Here is a 26,820-nt window from a genome sequence, read left to right as displayed (position 1 = left end):
GCCACATCTCCACAGTTCCTGAACACCCCCAGGAACAGTGACTCCCTCAACCCCCATGGGCAGCCTGCGCCAACGCTTCACCACTCTTTCAGAGTAGACATTATTCCTAACATCCAACCTGAAGATTCTGGCTCAGAAACGATTTCAATGACAGATGAATACCTGTGCACATTGTGGCAGAAAGCGAACATTGCTCCAACGAGCTTCAATGTCCAAGCTGCTCAGATTATCTATCAGTGTGTTTGTAACTTGAGTAAAGGCTGCTTGGCACATGCTATTCGTTTCAGCAATGCAGCCAGATCGGTCTCTCGGTGTCCCAGGGGACGTTATGCTGCAATTGCTTTTGCTGTCCCTTTGTCATCCACTTCCATCACAGCATTACATTCCACTTCCAGGTGATAAACCAACAGATGATAGCGTTGAGCCGCTACACTTAGGATTAAGAAATGAATGTGTAGATCTCATCTGGCAGCACACGTTTGGGATCTGAGAAACCTCACTCCTGGGCTCCTCCAGAGCTGGCTCAGTCTCTGCCTTTCTCAAGTGGATGCTGTACAAGGACCTCTCTGATTTGGGTCCTGGCAGGGAGCCTCTGCTCCTGAGCACTCTCACTGCCCTCCTCCGGCACAGCTAACCCTTACAAAGCCCATCACAGCTGTCTGCAGCCATCAGTGAACTGTACTGGTAGGTGGACAGTTGCACTATATAGTCTTAGAGGCCTTTTCCAACTGTGATGATTCTATGGTTCTATGACCAGAGCCGCCCTGACACCTCCAGGACCTCACATTTCGGCCCCATAGATACACTGACCTCACAAGCCAGCAACAGAGCACCAGCTCTTCCCCTGATAAAAAAGGCACTGGACACAAATGGTCCTACACTGCTCTTATCTACTCCCTAATAAGCAGATGATTAGAAAATTCTAAAATTAGGCACTGAGCACGTGAAAAAAAAATTCTATTCAGAACAGAGAATAACGTGCAGAGCAGAGCTGTATCTGAAGGTTTCTGGGCACGGTTTTGCACATTAGCACAAATGTCACCAAAGGGGAAATTCTGTATGTGAACTATGTAATTCATCATTTTCATATCAATGCCTTTTAGAGCATTACAAGAAAAAAAAGAAAAAAAAACACCTCGTGGGGATTAATAGATTTTGAGGTTCATAAAAGACACATTGCTTCTCCATTCCTTGACTTGGTGTGCAATATGTCCCCGAGGTCCTACCCTGGCATTAATTCCTCACTGAGCTCCATATTTCCGTCTGGTTAAAACACACCTTCCTCCAAAGGCATTTGCAGCCCTCACTCAGACACATGGAGAATTGGAAAAATCACTGCTCCTCCTCTCAACCACTGATAGGAGTGGGGAAAAATGCACACTGGGGTGTGCACTGCCCAGTGGAAACCTCCAGCACCTGAGCTCCACGCCGTGCTCCTCTCAGCGCCCTGTTCAGAGCACTGCTTGTCTGTGCCACCTCCTGGGCTCACTCAAACCACCCCAGGCCGCGTGGCAGGCATCAAAACACCACTTCTCCTCCCTTTGGCCCTCAGTCCCAGCTGTTAAATGAGGACAGGAGAAAACGGCGTGGAAAACAGCTTCGAAACAAAAAGGAGACAGGGCTGCAAAAGCGGCGTGCAGCCCAGGGATGGGCTCTGTGTGCCAAACCCGGATCTCGCCCATCGGTGCGGGCAGGCCCTGGCCCTGGTGCAGCACCCACTGCATTCCCAGCTGTCGGCCCAGCTGTGCCCAGGAATGCAGTGGCTGTGGTGCTGGCACGGGATGGAGCCCCAATTTCGGGTGGGAAAAACATTCTCCACCTTACGCCCGTGTTTAAACTCTGCCTGTGTGCTCGCTGCCTCTGGCCGAGCCGATTCAATTGAGATCCCACTCCCTCAGCATTCAGACCTTCTGTTTTGTTGAACACGGTTTTAAGCATTTAAGAGATGAGAGCTTTTAACAGCCGTGCAAACCGTGAGCAGCACTGTGTAGCAGGGCAGAGTTATGTGTGTGTTAACTTAGAGCAGATCGCATCTGCGTGGCCAAGACAGCATCCTACACGGCTCAGTCCTGCTCCTGCAGTGAGCCTGGTTGAGTGGTGAGTTCCACCACTTCGCAGCACTCTGCAGAGGCTCAGAGGACCGTTCCCAAACCCACGCCGAGCAGGGATTAAAACAGGCAAACGAGCACAGACGGATGCAGGCATAAAGGGCAGCTAATTCCTATCGGAAATCAATGGGAGCTGAGGGAATGCAGCTCTCCCGTGCCTCGGAAAGGTGTCAGTTAGCTACAGCTTGCCTTAACCTCTGCCTTCTCTAAAAAGAGACGGTAACGTGAGGCTCTAATTTTGCAGATTGCACTGCTCAGAAAAGTTCCTCCCGTACAGCACCGCCGCGCAGCGCCGGGCGGACCGGCAGCCACCGCAACCCGAACTTCGGCCGGAGCGCCGCGCTCCTCGGAGCGAAGGGAAACCGCGCTCCAAACGGGAACTACGCGGGAGAAATAAACGAGGCCGCCGCAGCCCCGGCTCCGCATCCCTCCCGCAGCGCGGATCCCGCCGTGCAGGAGCGCGGGGCTCTCCGAGCGAAGCGACGAACGCCGCTGCCCCGGGGGGGACGGGCGGAGCGCAGCGGAAACTTTGCGGCTCCGCTCCCGCAGCAGCCGACCCCCACCCCGGCCCGGCCCGGCCCCGAGCGGCTCCGCGGGATCCCCGAGGCCCCGCGGGGCGGCTCCGTGCCGGGCACAGCCGCGGCCCTTCCCCCGGGGGCAGCCCCGGCCCCGCCCGCATCCCGCTGGGGGCGGAGCGGCCGCCGCCGCCGCCGGGGTCGGAGCCGCCGTGAACTGCGCGGGGCCGCCGCCGCCGCCTATGGAGCCCAACGGGACGGCGGCGGCGGGGGACAACGGGACGGCGGGCGGTGGCGGCCCCCCCGAGGGCGGCCCTCTGCTCATCCCGTCGGACTTCGGGACGGTGCTGTCGGTGATGTACGTGGCCGGGGTGGCGGGCAACGTGTACACGCTGGTGGTGATGTGCCACTCGGCGCGCTGTGCTGCCCCCATGTACAGCTCCATCGTCAGCCTGGCCCTGGCCGACCTGCTCTACCTCTCCACCATCCCTTTCATCGTCTGCACCTACCTGGCCCAGGACTGGTACTTTGGAGACCTGGGGTGCCGCATCCTGCTCAGCCTGGACCTGCTCACCATGCACGCCAGCATCTTCACGCTCACCTTGATGTGCACCGAGCGCTACCTGGCCGTCACGCGGCCCCTGGACACCCTGAAGCGCTCGCGTGGCTACAGGAAGGTGACGGCGGGCGCCGTCTGGTCGGTGTCACTGCTCCTCACGCTGCCCATGATGCTGATGGTCACCCTGACCGAGGGGAGCAAGGTGGAGGGCAAGGTGAAGAGGATGTGCGCGCCCACCTGGAGCATGGACGCCTACCGGACCTACCTGACCGTGCTGTTCAGCACCAGCATCATGGCCCCGGGCATCATCATCGGCTTCCTCTACACACGCCTGGCCAGGACCTACCTGGAGTCCCAGAGGAACCCGCCCCACAAGGAGAAGAGCAAGAGGTCCCCGCGGCAGAAGGTCCTCATCATGATTTTCAGCATCGTGCTGGTCTTCTGGGCCTGCTTCCTGCCTTTTTGGATCTGGCAGCTGGTGCGACTCTACAGCAGCCCCCTGCAGCTCACCACCCAAACCCAAAAGTGCATTAACTACCTGGTGACCTGCCTGACCTACAGCAACAGCTGCATCAACCCCTTCCTCTACACCCTGCTCACCAAAAACTACCGGGAGTACCTGCGCAACAGGCACCGCAACTTCTACAGGTTCACCTCCTCCTTTCGCAAGAGGGGCTCCAACCTGCAGTGCTCCTGGGGACGCTCCATGTCCTCCAGCAACCAGTACGACTACAGCTCGGAGGCCCTGGGCATGGCCACGCTGAAGGACAAGTGAGGAAGAGGAGGCTCTCTGGAGACACCAGGACCAGAAGAGCGTCTGGCCGAGGTAGGGCTTAGGGCCTCAGACCTCATATCTGATGGTCACTCTGAGCGAGCAGTCGTGTGCACCCGAATACCGTGGGATAGTTTTCGATCTTCCCTGGCTCAGGGCTGGCAGGGAAGTCCTGCCAGCAGCTGGCGTGGGTGAATCGCTCTCTGGTTTGGGTGCACAGGGTGAGGTGGAAACTTTGCTCAGGTTTTCAGAACACTCTTTTCAAGCTCTGCTCTGCGCGGTTCCTCCTGCGTGATTCCTCTGCTGTCCTCGGGCTACAGCTGGGTCAGATCCACAAAGGTCTGAAATTGTCCTGGGATCACTCAGTTTAGCTGCAAGCCCTGGGTTTGCCCTATATATCTCTGTTATCCGTTCAAAGTGTGCATAAGGAGACCCTTAAGCCCCTTGTTCTATTTCCTGTCATATTATAGTGTACTACAGCTCGATCAGAATTAAAAAGTCTCTCTTAAAATTCACTGCAGCAGCACTGCGAACTCTAAGCATTCAAAAACCACAAGGTAAGCTGTCAGAAACAGGGTTATTTACAAAGCCTTGTAATATTTCAGGTGTTCTACCTGAGATATTTTAATTTCCCACTGTTTTTGAGGTTTTGTTGTGTTTTGGTGGTTTTTTTCTTTTTTTGAGTCAGTCCTTTTCTCTACAAACAACAGTTTGAAAAACCTGAACATTTACTCAGGAAGGATAAAAAAAAAAGATGGTTATAAAGCCATCACTCAAAGACCTGAGGCTCCAAAATAATGACTGAAACCTGTATCTTGAGACTCACAGAAGGAACACATTGATTCATGACATTTCATCAGAAGCATTTTGCCTCCGTATATTTTACTCTTTCTCTTCCCACGTAGCATCTAGAGCAAAACGACCTCCACAGGCGTTAGAAATTCACGTGAACTATAACACTTCTGTTCATAAAATAAAGTATGAACCTCCACCTGATGCCCCCTTCCCAGCCCAGAGTGACACATTTTCCAGGAGAAAAATAACCCCTCTGGGGCACATGTTGGGTGAAGACCAGGGAACACATTCCTGTGCAGTCAGGCATTCTTCGTGTTGGGCAGGTTTTGGGGTGCTTTTGGGGGGAGGGAATATGTAACTCACCTTAGCATTGCCATATATTACTTCTAATCACAGGACTTTGTTCAAAACACCAGCAGCCCACTTTGTTGCCTTCCAGGCTGGGTGGTAGGGATGAACCTGATGGTGCCAACTCCCTTGCCAACAAGGGGAACTGGAGCACTGTTCTTGCTGGGAATTGGTAGGGTAGACCAGCCTTCACCACTTGAAAAGAACAACTCTTCAGGAACTAATTCTTTTCTAATTATTATTCATTCTGAAGCCATTGTTCTTTTCCCTTTCCTTCCCATTTCTGAGGCTGGAAGTCACTCCCCTGTAAGAACAACAGAGATAAGCTCTGGTCTAGAGGGAGGTGTCCCTGCCTATGGCAGGGGAGTTGGAACTAGATGATCTTAAAGATCCCTTCCAACACAAACTATTCCTTGATTCTAAGCCTTAGCATAAGGCAGTGTGGGAAGATTGGAGCATAAGCATCATCCCCAAGGTGTGCATAAGAAAAATCCATTGCAGTGCTGATGTGTTTGGTTTCCAGTGCTTTGCCCAAGGAGAAGGTCCCTAAAAGGCCACCGTCCCACCACAGCATGGCAAGGCTGCCATAGGATGGATGCTTACTCCATTGGAATAGTGCTTATGTCACCAGGTGCATAATGGAGGCAGGTGATGGGAGAGCTGTCCTATCAAGAGGAGTATGAAGGAGTGCACTTTCTGCCTAAAAAAAATCACATGCCAAAACATCTAGTGCCAACAAGATTAAAACCATCCTTACTAGCAAGAAGGGGACACTGGGAAGGAGTTGTGCTTGGGGAAAGAAATAACAGCAGATCAAGTATACAGTCCTAACACAGTGTGGGGTGACTTTGGATGGCCATGCTGCCCCAAGCAGGACCATGCTGCAGCCTCAGTGCAGTCAGCATCACAGGGCTGACAGGGAGCACCCAGATGTTATGCACCTCACTGTTATGTGTTCGTCACTCATCACATTTCCCACCCAGAGCTGCTCCTCTCTGCCACCAGGCTCTGGTGAGCCCGCATGCTCTTACTCTGCAAAAATCAAAACTAGCTGGCACCACAAGGCATGTCATTTGGGCCCCATTTCACGAGGTGGACTGGCCAGCAATCACGAATGCCAGCCCGACAGCAGTGCAGGGTGCAGCACTGCATCCTGCCATGCATGGGACGTGCTGCTGAGTGCAGAGCGCTGGGTACACAGCTCCTCGGGAATCTCTCGTACTCCCAGGAACCGGAGCGCGATTTAAGAGCTGGACTGTGTAAACAACATCTCTCTTATTGTCTTGATGCAGCAGCTACACTGCCAGGAGGCAGCGGCTTTGAGTCCTTAATAAATATCCTGCAAGGGTGGATGTTTGAATGTGAGTTCCTCTCGCCTGTAACTGGGGAAGCCTGGGCGATTCTCCGTGTGCTCGCACTGGGAGGTGGTGCGAGCAAACCCAAATCGATCTGGTGGTTAACTCTGGAGTGGGATTGCTGCCTTGTGGCCATGGCACAGAGTGCTGCCTGGGTCTGATGCACCCTTTAGGATTCCCATATGGGGCAGCGTTGTGCACTGCTCACTCAGAGCGTTTGGGGTGGGTGTAGGACTCTGGGATCTCGCTGTAAAACTCCAGACATTGTTTAAAGGAAGGGAAACACCTTCATCATGAGAAATTCTCTGCAGCATCCCTCAGTGGTCAAGTTTTTATGCCTCGCTCTGCACCCCCCCCCCCCCTAAAAAGCACAACACCAAAACTGGCAGTCAGTGAAAGAAAAGCACTCATCCTGAGAGCTCATTCCTTTAATCTAAGGGAGCACCTTCTGCAGTAACAGCAATTTCTCTGTTTTCACTTGAAAAGAGGGAAAGCTGTGCTTCATGACACAAGTGAGAGCGCTCGTTCTCCCCATGCCGTGGAGAACACGGTTGGGTCTCGCTGACTTTCTGCAGACTTCACCTTGAATCACACTTTTTTAATCACATTCCTCTCTGCTTTTTAACAGCACATTTGTGATAAATGCTTACAAGCCCCACATTGTCATTAAGTCCTGAAGGCGAGCAAATCATTAACGTTTTAAGTCCTATTTTAGCAGTCGTTTTTAGTGCCTATTGTATGACTGAATACCAGGAAATCCCACGAAATAGAGGTGATTTTAATGGGCACTTCGTACCTTGCAGAGCTGGGTGCATTAACCAGAGAGACCAGGCAGCGTGACACATTTGCTGTGCTCAGAAGTGAATGTGTGCCCCATCAGCATGGTCAGAACAGAAAGTGCACAAACCTCAGGTGGGAGCAGATAAGGGAAACCCTGAAGTCAGCCCCTCTGTCAGCCATTGTACTTGGGAGTCCCTCTGGTGGCAGCAGCACTCTTCCAGCCTGAGGTTCTCAGGAAGAAAATGAGCTTTTCATGTTAGGATTTACAACCTGGCTACAAGGTAGCTTTTAATTTATTTAAAATATAATGTTACTGCAGCATCTTCTGGACAAAAACAGTCCGTTAAGCACGGAAGCCCACTCCCAAGTGTTAAGTTTGCTCTCCCACATTTCTTCCTTTGCAAAGCCAGTCTGACTTATTCCCATCGTTTCACGCAGCCTTGCTGGCAGCACACGTGGAAACACCTGGGGCTGGTGACTGACTGCAGCTCTGCCCAGCCAGGTGTCTTTTTGCCATATTATATACTTGCCACTGTCAGTTTTGCTGGGGAATTTAAAAGACTTCGAGTGAATTGCTGTGGCTTGTAAGAAATCACAGAACCATTTGAGTTGGAAGGGACTCTTCTCTGAAAGAGTGGTTGGATGCTGGAACGGGGATGTGGTGGAGTCACCATCTCTGGAGGTGTACAAGAAACATTCAGATGTTGTACTGAGGGACGTGGTTTAGTGGGGAGGTGTTGGTGGTAGGTGGGAGGTTGGACTGGATGAACTTGGAGGTCTTTTCCCACCTTGGTGATTCTATGATTCTGTGACTTTTAGAAATCATTTAGCCCAGATCTGTGCAGCGAACAAGGACAGTACAGCTATTGCTTTGTCTTGAAAACTGTAGCAGCAGCTTCTCAGGAAATAAGTACTCTTTAAAATAATTACTATGATAACAAGCTTCTTTGTCATTGATGGGAAATGTACCTAAAGCACAGCAGAGGGAAAGCGTGCATCTCTGGCACCAAAGGGAGATTTGGGTGGCCTGGAGTTTCATGAAGCCTGGTGGGTTTTGGATGCTCAAAGCTGAGCCCTGTGACCTGTGTTCCCAGGGAGACCTCCTGGCCCCAGGGAGAAGGTTCCCAGTGAGGTGTACTGAAGCAAAACTGGCACAGCATTTTCCTTCCTGCCTCACTTCCCAAGAAAAGGTACAACTAAAAGGGGAAAAAAAATTCTGAAGAATTCTTCTGGCATTGAGACTCTGTATTTGTGATCCCCCTCAGAACTCACAGGTCATTTTTAATCTTTTTTTTTAGTGTAAATTAAGTATATTTGTAAACACTGGGAATGCTTCTTCGGCAAGGAGCAAGGTGAAGAGTTTGCTGAATTTCTTCAGGAAAGAGCCTACCCAACTCCTCATCAAGTTATCTGGAGGAGAAGTAACAAATAAGTTTATGCAGCACCAACCCACCCAGCAGGACCAGCCACACGTGGCAGAGCACACAGCTCTCAAACCAAAATGGCACTGACAGGGAAGAAGTGAGAGCTGCTGAGTTCGTTTCAGCCACGTCTCACTACAGAGCTGTCAGCCCTTCCTTGTGCACGCCCGTTAGGATTTTGAATTCAGCTCCTGAATTCTTAACTAAAAACAAATATGAATTCATCCAAACAAAGCAAGGCAGATTCCTGAATCTAAATGTGGTGTGTCCACAAACACCGAGTTCTGGACACAGTGCTTCACATACGTGCTCCTGCAAACCTCATCAGAGGTTTCCATCGAACTCATAACACTTCTGTGCTGTTTAGTTTGACATCTTGGTTTCATATTTGGAAACCTTAGGAGGAGCTCATGCAAGAAGCCCCCCCAGGAAAAGACACTGCATTAGAAAACCCTACAGATACATTGAGTTTCTGCTCTTTCATTCATAAGAGGTTGTTTTCCTTCATTTCCCAATATAAAAGGGAATATCTCAGGCTCCAGTTGCAATGTCATTCTTCTGAGTTGCCTCCACCACCACGTTTTGAAAGCAGCTTTAGTGTTGGAGCTCAGGAGCGGCAGCAGCAGCACAAGGCAGCAGTTATCTGATCCTGCTCAGTGTACAGTTATCTTCCTTCCCATCACTGGCAACAGGACTCTCATCGTGAAGCCATTCCTCCCAAAGGCTGCTGATAAGTATCCCAGGCAGGCTTAGAACAAGATAGCTAATAAAGCCCGCATTTATGAGGGCTGTGATGCTGTACACCTATCTGGGCAGTGCTTGATATCCGAGCTGGGGGAGATTATTGGCCATGGGAGGAGGTGGGAAGCCCTGGCTGCTCCTTCAGAAGCCAGGGGACTCACTGTGTGACCTCGCAGAAGCCACTCATTGCTGCCTATAAACCAGCAATGTGTTTTCCATGCTCTGCACAAGTGCTTTTAAGACATCAGCAACACGTGTGAAATGCTTTGAGATCCTCAGATGAGAGGAACTGTGCACAGCAGTAAAGCACACTCCTTTTAGGGACAGTTTGGGATTCCAGTTGGCTATTAGTGGTCGAACAGAGGGAATGTTTGTGTACCAGAAGAACTCCTCATCCATTTTTAGATTAATGGCAGGCAGGCAGTGAAGATTATCACTGAGCCCACAGCCATGGCAGCTGTGCCTGGCTGGCGTCTCAGGGAGCATGGCTGGAATGATGCTCCCAATAAAAGCATCATTATTTCATTGCACCATTGCTCCGCAGCCCCTCTGCAGGTGAGAGCCAAGAGCAGGAGGTATGGCAGGCAGCAAACTCTGCTCATCACCTCCTGGCAGCCTCTTCCTCCCCATGCCATGGGTTGGGAGCAGCGGGGCTGGTGAAGGTGGTGGCAGCAGTCCCCATCATTGTGTTCTTGGCATCTTTTTGGAATGATGAAATGAAGAGCCTCTGCCTGCTGTAGGCAGTCATTTCCCACAGAGGAAACAGCAGCCAAGTCACTCTGCTTGGCTGCTTTTGTTTGCTTTAATACAAACACGAGCTTGCTGTGGCACACGTGGCCCTGATTTCCAAGTGCCACCTCTGACTTCACAGCGGTGAGAAAGCAACGGGGAGAGCTGTGCAGCTCCAGGTTAAGTGTGGGCACAGTGAGGGGAGGGACACAGCTGGAACAGCACCCGCTCTTTTCCCTCCCTCCATCCCAGTGAATCCTCTCTCCACCAGACATTTGGGGCCTTGGGAATTTGCTATCTATCTGTTATTTAGAGGGGGGTAAACAGCAAGAAGTCTTGAGTTTAATCCAATAAAAGGCAAGAGAAAAAAAAGCTTTAAACCTGGGAAAACTTCTCCTGTCTCCCCATGTGCACACAGCCCCAGAGGGGACTCAGTGTGGGCAGAGGGCTCTGCTACCTGCACAAGGCAAAGGTGAAATGTTACTGTGCTGCAGTGGTTTGCTCATTAACCCAAATGGGATCACACTGAAACTGCCTGAGGTTGGCAGGAGGCTCAGGAAGGCAATGCTGCAACAGCCACCTCCTGCAAGGAGGCATTGTATTACCTCTGTAGTGCATGGAAGTAGGGAGGGCACCAGCTTAGACCTCAAAAAGGAAAAAGGAACAGTATCAAAGCAGCATCTTAACAGGCATTTCATCTTCTCTCACATTCTGCAGGAGATGTTTATCTCAGGGAGCTATGAGGCACCTGTTTCAGGCTCTGTCTGTGGATAATTACTGACTTCAGCCTGGGACCTGCACCTTAACAGCATCACGTTCTGCACAGGTTGAACCTCCTGCCCACACAGAGCAGCATTTACAGAAGGATGGTGGATTCGGTGTGTCTGTTCCATTTGTTTGCTCAGTGGAAATGTCTGTTTTCAGCATTTGGTGCTCTTGTTTTAATCTTCCATTCTTCTTTTGGTCTCTGTGTGCTCCGTTCTTTCTTTGCCTAATGCTGCAGTCCCTCCTTCCATCCCCACTTCGCTCCAGAGGTAAAGTGCCCCAGCCAGACCCCAAGGCACACAGGGAGAGTTTTGAGGCTCTGGGGAGATGTCATTCCTCTCACATCTGTTGCTTCGTGCTGCCTGGGGAGAGAGCAGAAGTCTCTATTATAGATTTCCACGGCATGATTGCTCCCAGCAAACTCTGCAGCTCCAGCTGAGGAGCCTGCTTCCCACAGCTCCAGTCTGCATAGCTGAGGGCAAAATAGGACATCTGAGGGCAAAATAGGACATCTCCTTGGCTGCTGCTCCAGCTTAAGCCTCTTCCGTGCCCTGCTTTGCTAGAGCATCCTTGAAGAGGTAGCACTGCAAATGTGATCCACACCGATGGTTTGTATGATGGTTCCTAAGTCTCGGAGCAACCACACACTTTGAGGACTCAGCACAGAGTCAGGATGGAGGCAGAAGTTTTCCTCCCACAGCCTCTGAAACAGAGTGGTTTGTTCCTGTTTTCAGCTGTGTGACTCACACCTCACAGGCTTCATTTCCTGGCACATTCACAGCTGGTGGTGAGAAAGCTGCAGTTGGCGAGGGCACGGTCCACAATGGATTGTAATTACTTGCTGAGCTCGTTATAATTGTTCAGTTATTGAATAATTTGGAGAGCCAAGCAGGGGAAATATTTGGTTAATTAAGAACTCGTTTAATTGCTGCTGATTTTATCTTTCCAAAACATTGCTCACCTTTGCTTACCAGCAGGTAGGAAGCAGGAACTCCACTCTCTGCCTTCCACTGATGGCAGCTGCCCACTTATTGCCCAGAGAGGCTTTCTGGACTAAGGACAAACTTCCATGGCCTCTGGGCACAGCAGTGCACAGGACAAAAATGAAATAAAATAAATCCTTTACAGCTTATTGTTGTGATTTGACTGTTGCATGATGAATGTCAGGTGTCTATATGAGAGCTCAGGTGGGCTTGTAACTGATTTCATTCGAAGATCATTTGGGAGAGTTTTGAGGAAGGAGACTTAAGGAGGAGATCACTGGGATCAAGATGTGCATAGCCTAATTTAGAATTATCAGTTAATAACAATGCTGTGGATATTCAAAAAGGAAGAAGAAGCAAAGCCTCACAACCCTTGCAGACAGCAGGCAGACTTATCTGCCCTTGGCACTTCCAAAGCCTCTAAGAATTATGGGTCCCTCCAATCTGGAACAAAATGAAGTGTACTGAACCTCATCCTTCACAATATGCCCCGGAACAAAGTAAACTTATTCTAATGCGTACTCCCTAAAAAGAAAACAGATCGTGCATCACTGGAGACATATCAATCTTTCACAAAGGCACTCATGAACTGTTCTTTGTGTTTTCCTTTTAGATTAAATGCTGCAAACACAAAAATAATTTTAGCAGCTTTTTCAAAGCAGATTCTGCAAGGTGAATTCTGCATAGCAGAAGAGCTGTCAAAGCAGGTTGATTTTAGAGCCTGACAACCATGACAGCCTCCTCGCAGCAGAGCAGAGCCACGTCACTGCTGCAGTTACCCATGGTTACGGAATTGTTGAATGAAATTGAATCCAAACCTGTTGAGGAATGTAACTCCCAAACAGGCAGAACAAGTGATCTGGTATGATAACAAATCAAGCCATTAATGGATTTGTCCATTCTGAGTCCAGGCTGCTGAGGGGACACGGAAGCTCCTGGTGGGATCTAGCTGACTTTGTACGTTGCTTTTTTGAGGTGAGGGTCAGCCGTAAGGCAGCTCTGTGAGAGCCCTAAGATTTCAAAAAGAGGAGGGTTAGGGGGTGTTCTCTCCTTGTTCCCAAGGAAATAGCAGGACATAGGGCAGCTACAGAGCTCTATCAGCAGAGGATGTCTGGAGAAATGCTGATCTGAACTCTCAGTACTTCATGAATTGTCTCTAAAAACCATCCTATGGGGATGTAGCTTAGACTTGAGCACCTCAGAAGTAATTTTTCTGCCTTCTGGTGATGAGGAGGATGACAGAAGTTTTGGTCTGTCCACATGAAGGGATTCCCATCTGCTGGAGCCCCTGGGCCAGCAGCCAGCTTCACATCTCACTGTTTTGCCTGCAGGTGTGACATCCATCCCCACCAAGCATCACTGGGATGTTCCCATCAGTGCTGCAGCACTGCTACCTGCAATCAGTATTTCAGCAGCGGGACATTTCACCTTCACACCACTCTGGACACGAGGAGCAGGGCTTCACTGTCAGACATCCCCAAGTGTCTCCCTCTAGTCTCAACACCCTCACCCTTTTTTTTCAGTACCCTTTCTTTCTCCCATTCCCTTCCAGAGAGTCCTTTCTGCTGCTACTACCTCCCTGTGGCCTCCAGCTCTCATAGATGCATTCCCCCATCCCAGATGCCGACTGCACTGAGAACTCAGCAGCCAGAGCATAGCACCCAGCCCCACACCTGACCCTCACCTGGGGGTGGTCTCCACCACCCACCCTGCGAGGGGCCGGGGGCCAGGAGGCATTTCTTGGCTCGCTACATGGGAGTGCATGCAGTCAGAATTCTTCCAAACATCACATTTTACTGCCTCTCCCCAACATAAACTGGGTGAATTGATGGAGTCGCGGCCCAGAGGATAAACACCAGCCCTGCTGTTTACAGTAACTGTCTCCAGGAGGAGAGGTGGGTGGCTGAGCCTGGCTGCTGGGAGGTGCCTGCACCCAGTAGCACCCACAGGCCCCAGCACTGGGGCAAGCAGGAGGAGCAGAGAGGCAGCCAGGGTAAGCAGGGTACCAGCACAGCAGCACCACATTCTGCCCTGCTTTCGTCCATCCCATGTGTTCATCCCCAGCTGGAAAGGAAGAAAACTCAGGTTCAATAACAGCTGCTAGGCAGGGGAGAGGCAGACAATGACATTTACTTTTTCTATTAAGTTAATTAATCCATTTAGTCATTCACTCCATTTCATTTATTAATTCAAAAGCTTTAAGGCTCAAAGCTCTTCTGCTGTTCCAGCTCTGTGAAATGATTTAATTAGAGATATTACTGCTGCTTATAACCTTTGCCACGCTTGTAGCACTAGTGTACAAGCTCTTGTTGACAAATATACAATCCCAGTTACCACTACATTTCCCACAACAAGGGAATCAGCAAGCAGCACAGCTGCTGTCAGCACCTTCACTTTTATCATCCTCCCCCTCACCAGAAGGCAGAAAAATTACTTCTGTGATGCTCAAGTCTAAGCTACATCCCCATAGGATTCAGCTAGGGGAAGGGTTTGACTACTGCCCTTCTGTGCATGCTTCATGGCCGAAGTGTTTTGTTTAAGAATGATGAGGAAGAGGACAAATGTTAACTACCTGCCCAAAAGCCTTGATACATCCTGAGCTACGGAGTGAAAGCGTGTTTAACTTCCACTGGAAGCAATAGGTTTTGCAGCATGTTGGCCTGTAGTTAACCTCATACTTCTCCTTCCACTTGAATTACTTTTGCTGTATTTCTTTCTCACCCTAGTAAACAACAGGCAAAGTGAATTTTGATCCTGTTCCTCCCTGTGGAAAGGAATTCCTCCCTAATTATTTTATATCTTCTGAAACAATGAGAAAACACGTGTACAGCCCACAACTAAACTCACAGAATGAATGCAAGATCATTTTCTCATTCATTTGCTGTTGAGAAGTGTAAGGACTGAATGGGCTAAGACTTCCCTGGCTTTGCAGCACCTGTCAAAGTTTTGAATCATCTGCTGGAACGCAGCCTTCCCTTTTTATGTGGGTGTTTAGTGAGTCACATTTAAAGCCCTAAATGCAGAGAGGATTCCCAGAACACGTCTCCTCCTCTTCAGTAATGACATATACCAGAAATAAAAATGCTTGCCTGCTAGTGGGGATGGAAGAAACTAACAATCAGAGCCAAGTGATGCCAAATAATTCCATGAGGATCCACTGTTGTTTATGTCCCCCCCCCAGATTTAATGACCAGGAAGGTCAGTGACAAGGTGCAAATGTACCCAGAGACCTTATCCAGGCAGTGAAAAGCAGTCTTATAGGAAGGCTCTGAGATCTTTTTCCTTCTCCAAGATGCTGTGATTTCAGGCACTGCTGCTCCAGCCTCAGGGCACAGCTGGAGATCCTGGTGAGGCACAGTGCTTAGCAATGCGTCTGACCCAACAGCTCAGAAATTCAACCAGTCCAGGTTGCCTGGAAAGCCCTGGAATTATCCAGCAGTGAACCTGGATATTTTGAGGGGTTTGCTTTGTTTGGATGCATTTGAAGGTTACAAAAATGAAGGAGCTGCTAGTGCTTCCCAGCTGCTTTTGTGATTTTATAGTTAGCATCCAAGCGTCTCTCTAGTGATCCTGCAGTCTGATCTCTATGTGGAGGAGCATCTCTGTCAGCAGGGATCCCCTGACAAGATCCATTCCATAATACAAAGCTGATCCACTGATGATGAACAGCAAAAGAAGTTCTTGTGTCCATTTCAAAATTCAGTACTTTGTCTGTAAGATTTCCCAAGACAAGCATATTCAACAGCCAACATTGATCCCTACCTTGTCAGTCTTTCAGCTGTGTAAGAAAATGGGCAAGATGGAAACAAATGCCTCTCTGAAATAACAGGCGTCCTTTTAAGTGAGGACAATGCTGTAGGAGAAGGAAAATAAGAGAGTATTAAGTTAAAGAATGAAAAGCATTATGGAAGTTGAACACGTGACAGTTATACCACAATCAAAAATTCTTCTTCAAGTTGAATACACAGCATGGGTTAAAAAGGTTACAGGAAAAAGACAGCCCTTTTGAGTGTGGCTGAGAAAAATAAGCCATGTGAGAGGGTCTGTCCACTGAAACACACCAGGTGCCTGAAGCACTGCTATTTTAAACCTGCAAGCATGAAAGAGCTACAGTAAGCAATACTAGAGTTGCTCACTCTGCATCCCAGCCTGTTTGGGAAAACCTTTTGCTACAGAACAACCCTAATCCCTTTGAAACTAAGCAGCCCTGCACCTGCATCACAAAGCAGATGAGACATGAACTGCTTGCACCAGGCTCTGACATGACATAGTGTATATTTTCAGGTCACTGTTTGCAGCAGTCATCAGATAGTATGAGGTCAAGCACTTCTCACGTTGCTGAACATCAAGGCAAATGCCATTTGCAAATGTCTCAAATAATTCTGATGACCCAGGCAGTGAATAAATAATGGTATGCACTTATATTCCCCACTTAGTATTCACAGTAGGTAAAAGGTTAAGTATCCTAGGACAGAAGTGAGATGAAATAAGATTTCAAAGAGATTTGAAAGGAGATGATGGAACAGAATGAAAGAAGGATAAACGGTTTGGAAATAGGAGTTATTTTCCCTCCCGTGAAGCTTTAGTACCAGCCACCCATGCTTGTATGGAAGATAAATGTGCCTACAAAGACACTTCAGGGATAAATGGGCTGTTGTTAAAGGATAGCTGACTGGTAGGTTTCAGCAAACAAGCTGTAAAATCAGCTTTCAGCCTTCTAAAAAGGTTTACAAAAGTGGAGATAAGGAAAACGATGCTATACTTCTTCAGAGCTCTTTTTACAAGGAGCAATAGCCACTCACCAGAGAATTACCAGTGTTTTACGGAGGGCTCTTTGCACTGGATTTCCTGAAAGTCTGCCTTTGAGTGAGGCTGGTGATCGATGCGTGCCAGAGCCATCTGTGGTTCGTGAAGGAAATCATTCTTGTGCTATTCTTGGAATCTTCGGTTGGGTTTCCTCTCAACAGACTCAAAGCAGGAGAGATGGGAGCTGGGATTCTCTCTTTGCTTAGGGGCAGAGGAGTGGAGTAGCTGGCTGTATTCCCTCCTGCTTCTATTAAAAATGAAGACAGAAACCCAGGGTTTCTTGACAGCAGCCTTTCTGTAAACAGAGTATTCCAACAAGCTTTTCTGGACTTGAAGTTAATTCAGATGGAGCTTGTAAAATTTCAGGTGGAGAAAGCATCTTCAGGATAATTCAGGATAAATCTCAGTGCAAATGTGCCATGCCAAAGCTTTCGTTATTTATGGGGTGTTGAAGAAGACACAGTGATTCCACAACTGCTTACACAACTGAAAACTTTACGTGTGATCTGATCACACAGCTGTTAGTCTTACAAGATATCCTGGAATTCTCCAGCATCTTTGAATAGAAAAATAATTTCCAAAGTATAATTGAATAAGTCTTCTAGAATTACCCAATGTCTTAAGAGGGACTCAAAGCCTGGCTTGGTCTCATGATGCATTTTCTGTTTCACTCTGGCTTTTATTTCACACAAATAGACTTTATCTTTCTTTAAAAATGCTTAAAATAACATTCCTAAATAATTGCAATGAATATACTTTAAGGGACAGGGCTCAAATTTACGTCTGAACTTTGTCCCAGTTACCACTGGCCACATCCCAAGCCTTCTTTACATTACTTGAGCAACAAGGACTCTATACAGAAGTTTTTACACCACTTGGAAACATTAAGCCAGATTCTGGTTTTACCGTGTGTCATGAGATTTACACTAATTAGCAGAACAAGTCCAAGGCTGGGAGGAATGGCTGACATGCTGGAAGGCTGTGCTGCCATTCAGTGATACCTGGACAAGCTGGAAAGTTGAGCAGAAAGGAAGCAGATGATGTTTAACAAGAGCAAGCGTAGAGACTTGCACCTAGGGAGGATTAATGGCATGATGTTGGTGGGTGACCTGCTGGAGAAGAGCTCTGAGGACAGGGACCTGGGTGTCCTGATGGATGACATGTTGGCCACGAGCCTGGTGGCCAAAAAGGCCAATGGGATCCTGGGGTGCATTAAGAAGAGGCGTGGCCAGCAGGTTATGGGAGGTGATCTTTCCCCTCTACTCTGCTCTGGGGAGGCCTCACCTGGAGTTACTGTGTCCAGTTCTGGGCTCCCTGGTACAAAAAAGACAGGGATCTCATGGAAAGAGTCCAGAGAGGGCTACAAAGAAGGTAAAGGGCCTGAAGCACCTTCCTTATGAGGAAAGGCTGAGAGACCTGGAGCTGTTCAGCCTTGAGAGAAGAAGACTCAGAGGGGATCTGATCTACATCTATAAGTATCCAAGGAGAAGAAGGAAAGAGGCCGGACTCTTCTCAGCAACGTAAGGCAATAGGACGAGGGGAAATGGCCACAAACTGAAGCATAGGAAGTTCCGCACAAATGTGTGTGGGAACTTCTCCACAGTGCAGTGACAGAGCACTGGAGCTGCACAGAGAGGTGGTGGGGTCTCCTTCTCTGGAGACAATCCAGACCCACCTGGAGGCCTACCTGTGCAACCTGGGCTGGGAGCTGCTTTGGCAGGGGGTTGGACTCTATCTTTGGAGGTCCCTTCCAACCCCTACAGTTCTGTGATTCCATCCTCAATCTGAATTCTGAGAAAAGGAACACTGCACTTCCCAGTAGTGAGAGGCAGGCTGAACCTGAAAGAGGACAGACATCAACAGCAATTACAGTACTTCAGATTCCAAATGATCTGTCAAGAAATGGGGAGATACACCCTTAATAAAAAGTTATTAGGGGACTAAAAATTAAGTCAAGCTTATTTCTAATGATGGCTGAATTCTGCAGATTCCAATATGCCTCAGGAACTTTCTGCTGGTATTATTCCCCCACTGGAAGATGCATTCAGAATCTTTTAGATTATGCTCTGCTCCCTCATTTGCCACTTATTTTCTTTGTAGATCTAGAGATTGCTTTTAGTAGTCCAGATATTGAAGCTTCAAATACAAAATCTTGATTAGTACTGGAACACGCAACATATTCAATTACTGTGCTTCTTTCAAAACACAAATTCTATTACCAGGTACACGGCACACGTATCTCACAAATTGCCTTTGACAGGTGTGGTCATCACACTGAACACATTACTGCAGCTTAACAACCCCAGAAGACACAAATACCAATTGGATTTTATTTCTGGAAGCCAGTCAGTTCACATTATGGGAGAAGCACACCACGTTTGGAAGATATTTCAATATACAGAATCTTCAGAAGATTAACATCTGAGAGGAGATTAACTCAGATTTCCCCCATGGCCTGACATGTTCTTGTGAAGCAGTGTTTTATAGAGGGCAGCTCTGAATGTGCCATTTCCATTTAGTGCAATTCGAAGCCTGTATGACATAAAAGTAACTAGTAAACTGATGGAAAATGGCAGAGCCCTCAGTTTTAACTCCTCAACCTGGAGAAACAAACTCAAATGCACAGTGGTACACTGGTATTTAGATTTCTCTGTTAGCAGTGGAAAAAGCTCTGTGTTTAAATCACAAGGTGGTGTTAGAAATCAAGTTTTAAACCAGTAGAACTGTTGCTGGTAATCTTGGTTTGGCTTCACATAAACACACAACTTCAGAGTGATGCAACTCGCTTTGAACTGACAGCCTTGGAGATAAGTAATTAGATACAGAATCCAAATAGAGGCATTATTTCCCCACCATCCAGCCACTGAAACAACTCCTCGGGGACTAGGAAGGACTAGGAAGCCCTTCTCAGGTCTCAGAGCAAAGAAATGAAATTTCAGAGGACCAATCTTGCTAGCATGCTGAGAATACTCACAGAACAAGTGCAAGTACCCAGCTGTCATTCCCTTTGTACACATCTTTAGTGTAACCTCCCCAGTCCTTATTTCCATGGAATGGTAGGTAAAAACAAAATGAAACTGTATGAGACCATATGAATTAACAAAATTAAAGCACATCCCCAGCTTTTCACTTTCATAGAAAATACAGACTATTAACAAATGAAATCAACATGTTTACTTCAGAATCTGAGGGAAAAAAAAAAACGTTCTTCCTATGGTTTACTTAACATGGTGGCCCACAAAAGCCTTTCACTGCAATCCATTGTTTTGTTATTTCATCTGTACTACAGTGCAATCATCCCTTTCTCTCTTCAGAGAGCAATTCATTATTCTAATACTGCCACAGACTAATGATCTGAGTTGATAGAAATCTTCATACTAAGCCTAAGAAGAGAAATCAGAAAAAGCTACCGATAAACTTTCTGAAACAGTTAAACCATGTTCTTAGACAAGAAAAACACAGCACCTCACTACATCTGTAAGTAGTGTCAACAATAACTGAAGTCAGGAGTTCTCTTGAAACGGGTCTTAAGATTAAACTGAGGCCCAATAGATGTTTCATATTGTTTTACAATCGAGATCCATCTCGAGAGCATTTCAGTTTGAGATGTAAGTGGACACCACCTTCCCTCAGAGCCCACATACCATGCACAGCTGCTCCATGTGGTGTTACCCAGCTGTCCAAGCAGCAAGTCAGGGTTTACAGGATCAAGTCTAAAGAGACGAGCACATGGAAAGCCATCACAAAGCCAACTTTCTTCTCACCTGTGCTGCTCCCAAATCCTACAGTCAGAGCTGGGAATTTGGACAGCTGAATGCTCAGCTGAATACAGACTGTCCAACCACCTCTGCCACAGTTCAGTGGTCACACTCCCATAAACCCAGCATGTGGCTTCTGATCAGATTAACCACTTTCATTAAGATGACAGGGAGGTGCATTGGGAACGCTGCATTCCAGTGAGAGCAATCCACTGTGGTGCCATTCCCTAGTGCACCACAGCATTTGTAATCCAAAAAGTGACGTGCTTCCTGACTAACTAAAAGACTGTATTTCTGACATTGTATTAACTAGTCCCTGTTTGTACCAGAAAATGTCTGTAGTAATTTGATTATAAAAAACAAATTCAAGTAAAGCCCAGTAGTCAAACCACAGGCATACTGTACTGCCTGTGCTAAGGAGAATACATTCCTGTCAAGAGGAGAGATGTCCAGAAGAATAGCACTCATCTTGCTAAATTAACTTTGGTCAACCTTTCTAAATCTCATTAGCAATGGAAGTGATTACAAGATTTAACAGCAACATGGAGTATCAGATCAAGATATGGTCCAAACTATAGCTCATAACATTTAAACTGAAATCAAAATAAATAAGTAGAAAAATAACGAGCCAATCACAGGATTCCACGTAAAGACAAAGCTTTCACAGAATATACCAAATCTAAGATGGTCCTTAAGGCACTGTTTGCACCATGTACTGAGAAGGACATGTGGAAATAATTATTACAGTATATTAATACATCTGGGAAATTCTAATTGAATGAGTCTGTAAGAGTTATCTCCGTTTCTCTTGCAGGGCTTCTCTTGTTCCATCTGACCTTATGTTCCACCCCTGGAGGAATTACATCAAGACTGGATCCCCAATGCCATGGCCCGGGTTGCAAGTGAAGGAGATGGTGATGGCATAGCGAGTGCCCCAGTGAACCTTTTCCACCCGATGCAAGTTCTCTGATCCAGAGGTGAAAAAGGAAACCCGGCCTGTAAAGACAAAGTATTTAATCAGCAACGCAGAGTTTGCCACTCAGCAATCAGCCCTCTACGCAGTTCTGCTGTTGTTGTCACAGTCCAGCTGTTCCCTAGCTACCTGAGAGTCATCACACAGACAAACAGCTGTGAGCTTGTGCTGCACTCTGACAGCTTTATGGGCTGTTTAACGTGTATGTTAATCCTTTGTGCTGCAAAGCTGGAGGCGTAATTCCACCACATCTCATAGTTTATAAAAGGCAGGAAGAAGCCAAGAACGTATGAATCCAGGTTTTAGCTGCCTCAATTGAAAGGAAGGAGAAAAGAAGAGGAAAAAAAAGCATCTCCGGTGACAATCAGTGAAGTGCAGGGATTTCTCCCTGCTCCCCTTCTAATCTGGGCTCTAATTTTAGACCAAAAAAGGATGAAGTGCTACAGAGGTGGTAAAAAGTCTTCAGTGAACAAATGCTCAGCAGGTTTACAAGTAGCCGTGGCAGCTTATTAGCACTGTACCAAGTATTTGCTATAGCTTTTTGTACAGTCAGATAGCTCACTCTCGAGCCAGGGTAGAAATTTACATATTACTCTCATATGCAAATTAATTTTCCTTAGAAGGAGTCACTCCCATCAATACATAGGCCTGGAAATTGTTTTATTGATGCAAATGCTTACCCCTGTGCTTCATCCTGCCAAAGCTTTGACCACCACACTGCCCTGGGGCTCTCCAGGCCTTAGGGTGCTTCAGGGTGGAATGCAGTGGCTTTGATTATTCCAGTGAGCACCCCACTGAACAACACAGCAGAATGGTCACTCTGCACTTCCACACTATTTAAACTGTTATGTTCTGAAAATAATTAATGTTGAACAAGTAACTGAGAACTGAAGCAACTCCATAGGACTGCTCAGATTTCCATGAAAGACAGTAATACCAGTAATGCATTGCTGGTTTATCCCATTAGCATATGTTTTTCTCTTCTCATGCATTTTTTTCCACTCTTCAGCTTAGACTAAAGTTTGTTAAAAGCTTATCTAGGGGAACTCACACTGACAGTCTGACTGTGCCTGGGATCATCCACCACCAGTCCAAACAAAACACTTCAAAGACTAGGTAAAATCTGCACAATTACAAGACAAACTACTCCAATTCTGGCACAATCTGCACTGCAGAAGCTGGGCACCAGCTACACAGCTGATGTTCTCTGCAAACTAAAGATCCAGAAGTTATTTTGTTTGCATACTTTGCAGCAGCACACATGGAAATTTGAACAAAACCAGCCTGGCCTGATGGAGCTCAAGCAGCCTCTCTGTCCCTGCACACTCAGCTGCAGTTTGTATTTATTCTCTCATAGGAAGCAGTCCTAGCTGCCAAGCAGAGCTATGAACTCATATATCATACTCTTCTCTGCCTCTGGCTGCACATCAGTAATGGGTAAAGCTAAAAATATATGTAAAAATAAATTCATTTGTACACATAGCTCACACACACCTTGGTGTCCTGTCGTTCTGGATGGAAGACTCTAAACAAAAGCAGTGCTCTCCTATCCTGCAAGTGTTACAATGAGCAGGACTACTCTTGAGGTTTTAATACAAAATCTTTCTTTATCCTGAACACATGGGGTTTTTTTTTGTTTACTTTCTTAAGTCTTACTGGAATCCCTTTCAACTACATCATGGTTAGTCCCTCACCTCCTCACCCAAAGCTTTGCCTTACACTGACTCTCAAGCTTTTTTGATAGATCTCCTATTAGAAATAATAGTAATTCAGAATTACACGAGCTTCTGTTTAAACCAGTTAAAATGGATTCTTCAGCTACACAGAACGTGTTTTAATTTTCTTCTTTAATAAATATATGTCCTCAGATACACAGTATTTTACAGTTCTTGTGCATCCAGTCCCATATCTGCCTGTTAGTGTCTCCATGTCACCAAACAAGTTTACTGGCTGTTTCTGAAGATAAATTCTTCACAAGTGAGGAAGAAGTATTTTAAAATCATTTCCATTACAAAATTTTGATATGAAAGCACAGTGTTCCCACTGTACCCCATTCTTCACAGTATAACTGTTCAAAAAGGGGAAAAAAGAACAAATTCTCATCACACCTGATAAAATTTTTAAGGGATAAAGAGTAACACCATTATCTAGGACACCTGGAGAAAGATACAAGATAAAATCATCCTGTTCTGGAATGGCACACCTTTAGCGATCGACCTCTCAAGCACACCAAGACAAGACACTTCATGATATTGCTTAAATACGCAGCATCTGGAAAACAATCATTACAAGAAAGCAAGCAGGTGAGAAGTAAGAAAGTTGCCTACAGAAGTGTGTCCTAGGCATGTGCTGTCTTTGTTCTAGCAATTTTTGATCAATTTTGAGTTTGAGGTTTTAAATGCCAAATTTTATACATATATATATATATGTATATATATATATGAAAATTACATTACATGCTCACACAAGTCATGTGGCTGTGCTAGGATTTCTGTCACTGGGTGAGGAAGATGTGTCCAAGGCAGTTCCACTAAGCTCCACTAAGAGATCTTAGCATCTGTAACAAAATGCTAAAATGGTTCTTCAGCTATACAATGCAAACCAAAGAAGTGCATGTGGACTCCATTTCATGATGAAATGTTTTTGAGCAACAAAAACTCAGGACAAACCATGCAAAATTCAAATCCTTCTTCCTTTGTCCTTTTCTTATTTGAGGTAAGAAAGACTATAGATGTTTTTTTTTTTTTATTTCTGTCTCCACTCCCAACCTGCTTGTGAAGGTCTCTTTCCAACATGCTTTTCTGCTCAAGTAACAGAATCTTGACTACTATTTCCCTCCACAGAAAGTTTGATTTATGAATGCTTCCTGTTAAACTGTAAGCTTTTCTGAGAGCATAAGCTACTACTCAATGCAGCTTTATAGCACGATGGTTTCTAACCAAAGAGAAATTGAGGTTATCCTTGGTTCTTAAGAGATGAACTTCTGGGGAGTGAAAAAAAAACAAAAAAAACAGGAGAGGGATCACTTCTCCTCCTGAGTTCAGTTCTTCCAAGCTTTCAGAGACACCAGTCTCCGAGCCAGGTCCTGAAAGATGAAGACTGGAATTGTTCTTGGGTTAGAAACAATATCAAGAGTGATAATAGGTTGGTGTTGTGTTGTTGTTGTTTTTGCCTCCGAGATAAATCAAGTCTGAAAAGTATTTCATCCTGAATATAAACATTTGACTCACATTTTCCCCCATCACTGCGAGGTGCCAAAAACTCCATCACCTGTTTAGTTTCACAGTGCTTTAACCAGTGCCTCAGCCTCAGGGAACAGTTTTGATGCAGAAGATTAAAGGAAGTGCTGTGGGCTGCCCTCCCACATCTACTCTCTGTCTCCTTCTCACCTCCACTTGCTGTTCCAGAGGAACTGAATCAGACAAGGCATACCACAGCAATGAGGGCAGCACGTCCAAGCATACAGTGCCTTTAACACTCAGACATACAGCTCCTGTACTAGATAAAAATAGTGACATTTTGAAGGCCTTTCCATCAATGGCCTTTTTCCTGGCAACAATCAAACACTCCTTCACAGCTGCTCCCAAATAGCTTCAAGATCCCCATAACACTGCACTGTAGTTGCAGAGTGAGGTGTACTCCAGCCTAGCTCCATGGAAGAGCAGAACTTCCTTACTGCAACATGGGAATGAGCACTCAACATCACCCTATGTAAATGCACCTGTTCTGACCTTTCTTTCTATAATAGAAAAAAAAAAGATTTGTGGTAACCTGAATACCTACAGGAGCATGTTGCTAAATAATAAGCTTGCCCACAGCCTGCAAATCTCCATAGAAACAGAAGGAATCAATCAGTCCTTGCCTTTGATTTAAGAATGCTTGTATCTACAACCTGTCTTCTTGTCCCTTCCTTTTTTCCTAGAAAGTGTTTCCATGGTGGACTCTGTGACAATGAAAGCTCATCCGATGAGCTTCTGTTCCTTGCAGACTGGAGCAGGTGTTACCATGGTGCAGCCACTCCAGCTCTGCTTCTGTATGTGTTTCATCCACAGCTGCTTCTTGGCTCCTTTTTAACGTGGTCCCCACTTATTCACCAGCAGGTGAATTGTATCACAGTTAAAAGAAAACTTACGTGCAAACTCATTTAAATACGTCAGCTTCTCACACTGATCCAAGACAGGGAATTACTAACAAGCTCAGCATGACAGCATCCACCAAAACTGAACCCCGGTCTTCCATGTCACTGACAGAAGTTGAGCTCTCAAATGCCATCAGGCTGAGAAAAGCTTACAGTGTGAAAAAGTGGGAAGGAAGCAAGGCTGTAACTATATCAGAGGTAGCCTCTTGCTCTCCTGAGTTTTTTTGTTAACCAATTTTTGCAGTAATCCACATGAATCATTATTTATGAAGACATAAGCACCAGCTACAAGATCCACTGCTGTGAGTTGCCCAGGACTCTAATTTTGATAAAGTAACACTATTCATGGAAAATACTTCAGCAGCAGTAAAACCAAAGCATATTTCATCATCAGCAGCCATTTAGTTACGCCTTCAGCCATATTTTACAGTATTCCCATAAGGCTTGGTCTCTGGAGATATTATGCCTGCTGAATCTCAGCATCCAAGTTGTAAGCATTTTTGTAAGCAAACTGCCTACAGTTTTCTACGTAGGCTCAGTCCTAGGAGGCAAAATAGACTGGAAGAATATAAAAAAAAAGTCATTGACAACTATGCCCCTGACTTGTAGCACAACTTTTACCAAAACCGTTCAATTTCTCATTTGTTTCCTTGTCTCTAAAATTAAGAGGAAAAATTCTGTTCAGATTAATTAGTGAACACCAGTATAGTATTCTCCAGTTAATGCATTGCTGCTTGACAACTATTATAAAGAATATCTTCTGTTGGCTGTATCTATTCTGGCACAAGAACAAATAGAAAGGTACGTAAGACTATCATAACATGACAGAGAATAAATAAAAAGACTTTAACAACCACAGAAATGTTAAAATATAACCAGTGCTCAGATTCAACAACGAAAAACTACATACTACAATGTTATTACGTTTCTTATCACAGATTCGCTGCATATAGAATTACAGATTCACTACTTAATCTCAGTAGGAAGAGACCTTGGGAGGACATCTTATCCATCTCCTTTCTAAATTGAGGGCTAACTTCTAAATTGTGTCCAAGTTGCATCAGGTCGCTCAGGGTCATATTATTAGCACATGTAATGACAGCATTAACAGTAAATATTAACAGATCAGCAAACATTTAGACAGGAAACTTCCCAAGCACATATTTCAGATACACATATTTTGTATCTCCTGTGATCAATTCTCTATCAGGAAACTGTGACTAGATGATCTCCAGAAATCCCTTCTGACTTCAGTTATTCTGATTTTCACAGAA

The 26,820-nt window shown here is 46.3% G+C and overlaps 2 protein-coding genes across 2 annotated transcripts in view; one reads left to right on the top strand and one right to left on the bottom strand.

The window, feature by feature from the left end:
* Nucleotides 1–2,865: 2,865 nt before the first annotated feature.
* Nucleotides 2,866–21,332, top strand: LOC136047853 (urotensin-2 receptor-like). The gene is made up of 2 exons (XM_065735179.1): nt 2,866–4,008; nt 21,250–21,332. Exon 1 carries the CDS (start codon nt 2,866–2,868, stop codon nt 3,955–3,957), a length of 1,092 nt encoding a protein of 363 aa, XP_065591251.1. The 3' UTR covers nt 3,958–4,008; nt 21,250–21,332.
* OGFOD3 (2-oxoglutarate and iron dependent oxygenase domain containing 3) overlaps nt 21,295–26,820 on the bottom strand; it is a 33,039-nt gene continuing 27,513 nt past the window's right edge. Inside the window, exon 9 of the mRNA XM_065735187.1 lies at nt 21,295–21,431. Coding sequence (XP_065591259.1) covers nt 21,295–21,431 — 137 coding nt within the window. The remainder of the gene's footprint in view (nt 21,432–26,820) is intronic.

Source organism: Cyrtonyx montezumae, unplaced genomic scaffold, assembly GCF_038088225.1.
Source record: "Cyrtonyx montezumae isolate F1298 unplaced genomic scaffold, pur_monq_1.0 scaffold_19, whole genome shotgun sequence".
Taxonomy (NCBI): domain Eukaryota; kingdom Metazoa; phylum Chordata; class Aves; order Galliformes; family Odontophoridae; genus Cyrtonyx; species Cyrtonyx montezumae.
The sequence above is the reverse complement of the archived record's forward strand: the minus strand, read 5'-3'. Positions and strand labels throughout refer to the sequence as shown.

Bases quoted from the DNA above. Each gene is read 5' to 3' on its own strand.
- LOC136047853 (XM_065735179.1), top strand. From the start codon at position 2,866: ATGGAGCCCAACGGGACGGCGGCGGCGGGGGACAACGGGACGGCGGGC.